At 34.7% G+C, this 3,317-nt stretch overlaps 1 protein-coding gene across 1 annotated transcript; it reads right to left on the bottom strand.

Moving 5' to 3' along the window:
* Positions 1-1,259: 1,259 nt before the first annotated feature.
* On the bottom strand, positions 1,260-2,239 carry LOC131039318 (gibberellin-regulated protein 12). Its single transcript, XM_057972026.2, has 4 exons — positions 2,096-2,239; positions 1,969-2,007; positions 1,849-1,882; positions 1,260-1,631 (listed from the first exon to the last, which is right to left on the bottom strand). Exons 1-4 carry the CDS (start codon positions 2,168-2,170, stop codon positions 1,450-1,452), a joined length of 330 nt encoding a protein of 109 aa, XP_057828009.1. The 5' UTR covers positions 2,171-2,239; the 3' UTR covers positions 1,260-1,449.
* Between the last annotated feature and the right edge of the window lie 1,078 nt (positions 2,240-3,317).

Here is a 3,317-nt window from a genome sequence, read left to right as displayed (position 1 = left end):
GAACAACTAATAATCCACTTCTAAGTGATCCATGAAAAATGTAACTCTAAACTAAATAAACTTTCAACTGACTTTGTTATATTACAATGTAAGATGACTTTTACATTTTAATATTTTATATTTTCCAAACAAAAAAAGTTTTGAAGGAAAAACAAGGATTGTATACTGTAAACTCCCAAATTGTATTTGATATTTCATTCTGCAATTAAAAACAGGGACAATAAGTTGGGTGTAAACATGGGAGTGTACCAGAATCTCGTCATTTGCAGAAAACTTGAACCAAATCTACAGGAAAGAAAGCATGAACGAATCATTTTATCTCAAGTAGTATCAGCCAATTAGAGCAAAACGAATTAACACCTCTCATAGTAGCTTGAACTTTCAAATCATTCCCTGACATGACCGTAGTGTTCAATCAAATAATCAGGTCTCAAATATTTTCTGATTTAACCCCACAATTTTTTGTCTTTTATCTCAGATTTCCTTACTTTTAGTTGTTGGATGCATGATAGCCTATGAAGTCAAACTATGGCGCATAAATATAGTGTCCCCACTTAGAATTGAAAGGCACCTTTCTCTATCCAGGAATAAAGCAATTCCTCCTCCTAATGATCCAAATGAAGTTAAATACTCCAGAGGGCATCATTAAGTGCGATATTGTTTCTACTTGATGATATGCTAGAAGCAGATGGGGGCAAGATAATTCATTAAGGATCCAATATGTTCTTTTCAGTGAAACATTAAAAAAATCCTTTGCTTCCCATTTAATGTATGTTTTAGTTTTTTAATCTACTAACTAATCTTGATAGATAAGTGTATGTTTTAGTATGTCAAATCTTATGTAATGTATGTTTTAGTTTGTTAATTAATTAATTTGTTTTTTCTTTTCTAACACTTTTTATTTTGATGATAGATCATTTTCAGTCTGATGATAGATCATGAAGTGTGCTCCGAAACTTGATGCAAAAAAACTGCCAAACAAGCTATCTCAAAAATAATATTGCAAAAAACTATAGATATAGTAATCTGATATCATTAACAGATAAAATGTAGATTTGTTATTATACCAAATCTATAAATTTTAGTAAACTTCCAAATCAGTATTTTAATCTATCTTTGAATGATGGTTAATCCACATAACTAATTCATAAACGAGTAAATATTAGTACATTGTCTGAATACCCATCCACAGACAACTATGCGTTAATACAGAGTCTAAATACCCATCCACTTGAAAGCCTTATCAATGAAAATCAATAGTGGTAAATGCCAAGTTATGTTGTTCATTCAATCTCTTTCTCTTTGAATAGAGTTTAATTTGGATCAGATCTTGCACATCAGATCCAATAACAATAACAGGAAAACAATGAAAGAGCAGGTACATTTGCTAGAACCCAAGTTCTTGCCAGTCCTACTTATTACAGTAGAAGAAAAACATATCATATTTAACTAGGGACACTTGGGTTTTCCTTCTTGGGTTTTCCAATTGTTGTAGCAGGGGCAGACCTCTTTGTGGCCATAGGTTCCTGGAGGAACACATCTACACTTGAAGCAGCACTTCTGGCAGAAGAACATGCATGGCTTTCGGTGTTGAGTCTTTGAGCACCTGTATGAACATGCTCCTGGACACTCTGCACACTCAAAACAACAATCATTAAGTATCATCTTCCAATTCTCTCATTTTAATGATGGATCATTGAATCTGATCTGAAACGTCAATTGTACAGTAAAATCTAGAAACAAAACAAGAATCATTATTTATCTGAACTCCTAATAAACAATAATAGAAACTCTAATTTCTAATCCTGCGGTTTCATTCATTGCTTAGATCTTGTATTAATGCAGTACCTCCTTGCTTGAATCCAGTGTGCTTGTGCTTCCTCTGCATCAATGAACAAACAAACACATGATCAAATGAAATCCTTCCCAATAAATCTAACTAGAGTCCAATCAAATAGTCATTTATACCCTTGTTTGGAGCAAGATCCGTTCATCATGAGAGAATGCCTGCAAGACAGAAACCAAGAAGTATTAGTACATTGTCTAATCAGAGACCATTTATAGAGAGCCACAAACAATGCAGATTATGTCTCACCTGGGAAAACTCTGCAGCTATCACTGCAAAAACAAGGAAAATTAGCAGGGCAGCATAAAATGTCCTGGCCATCATAAACAAATCTAACACACCGTTCTGTGAACTGCAGCAAACTTCAACTATATTTATAGTTGAGCAGAACTTTATTCAACTACTTGTCACCGTCCTTTTTGCACTGTGGCTCGTAAGCTCCACAATTTTTTAATACCTTTATTATCCCTACTCAACATATTTACAAACCATTGCAAAATTCATTGTTTAAACTGACTAAAAAATAGTGAAAAGTTAGAGTTTTGTACAATCTAGCTTAAATAGCACATTCTAAGCTTTGTTTCTTTTGAATGACTCATCTTAAATTACACTAATAAATGCATATTAGTGAAAAGGTGAGTGAGAATTCAAATGAGCCACTTAAACAAAGCCTACCCATGTCTCCATACAAATGCATTTTTTCTTTAAATTTTAGCAAATTGAAGTGTTTGGAATCTTTCTCTATTTTAGTGGAGTAGCTATTGTTAGGAAGTGAAAATAAGCCATGGAAAAAAACGATAGGTTGGAAATAACAAGCAACTGCATTTTGAGAAAAATCCTACTGTAACTCCAATTTCTTCCTCCAAATTTTACCTACCAAAAACTATTATTAATACCATTCATTTATACTTCAAAAAATAATCAAGATGGCTTCTTAAAATAAGCTGCAAAATGTCAATGGGCCCTTGGTTTGTTGGTGAAGTTGAATGGCTCCAAATGAGCCCATTTAGGATCAAGTCTTGCTGAGTGCAAGGCTCCAACATCATAAGTGATGAAGAGGGGAATTTGGCAGGGAATGGATACCCCTTGATCCTTGGCTCTTAGCCGAAGAGATTTCAGCCTATAGGCTCGTTCCTCTATATTGGATGGCTGAAACTACTTTGTGAAGGCCAAGGAATGCATACCCCTCAGTCCTTGGCTCTTAGCCGGAGAGGTTTCAGCCTATAGGCTTATGCCCCCATATCGATAGCTAAATCTACTTTGTGAAGGCCCTCGCTGGGCTGCCATTACTCTTAAAAATGGGGCCCTGCTCTTAAACTGTGTTGTTTAAGCCTTGACCATTTTCTACAAATTTATGTAGTTTCAAGGAATTGTTTGACTGGGTGATTAGACCCTCCTCCTAGGGACTTTGCTACTGTTGTTCCAGTCTAATGACTTCATTTTCTATGTTTCCTGATTCAACATTAACTCC

The sequence above is a fragment of the Cryptomeria japonica genome, chromosome 10 (assembly GCF_030272615.1).
Source record: "Cryptomeria japonica chromosome 10, Sugi_1.0, whole genome shotgun sequence".
NCBI lineage: Eukaryota > Viridiplantae > Streptophyta > Pinopsida > Cupressales > Cupressaceae > Cryptomeria > Cryptomeria japonica.
The sequence above is the reverse complement of the archived record's forward strand: the minus strand, read 5'-3'. Positions and strand labels throughout refer to the sequence as shown.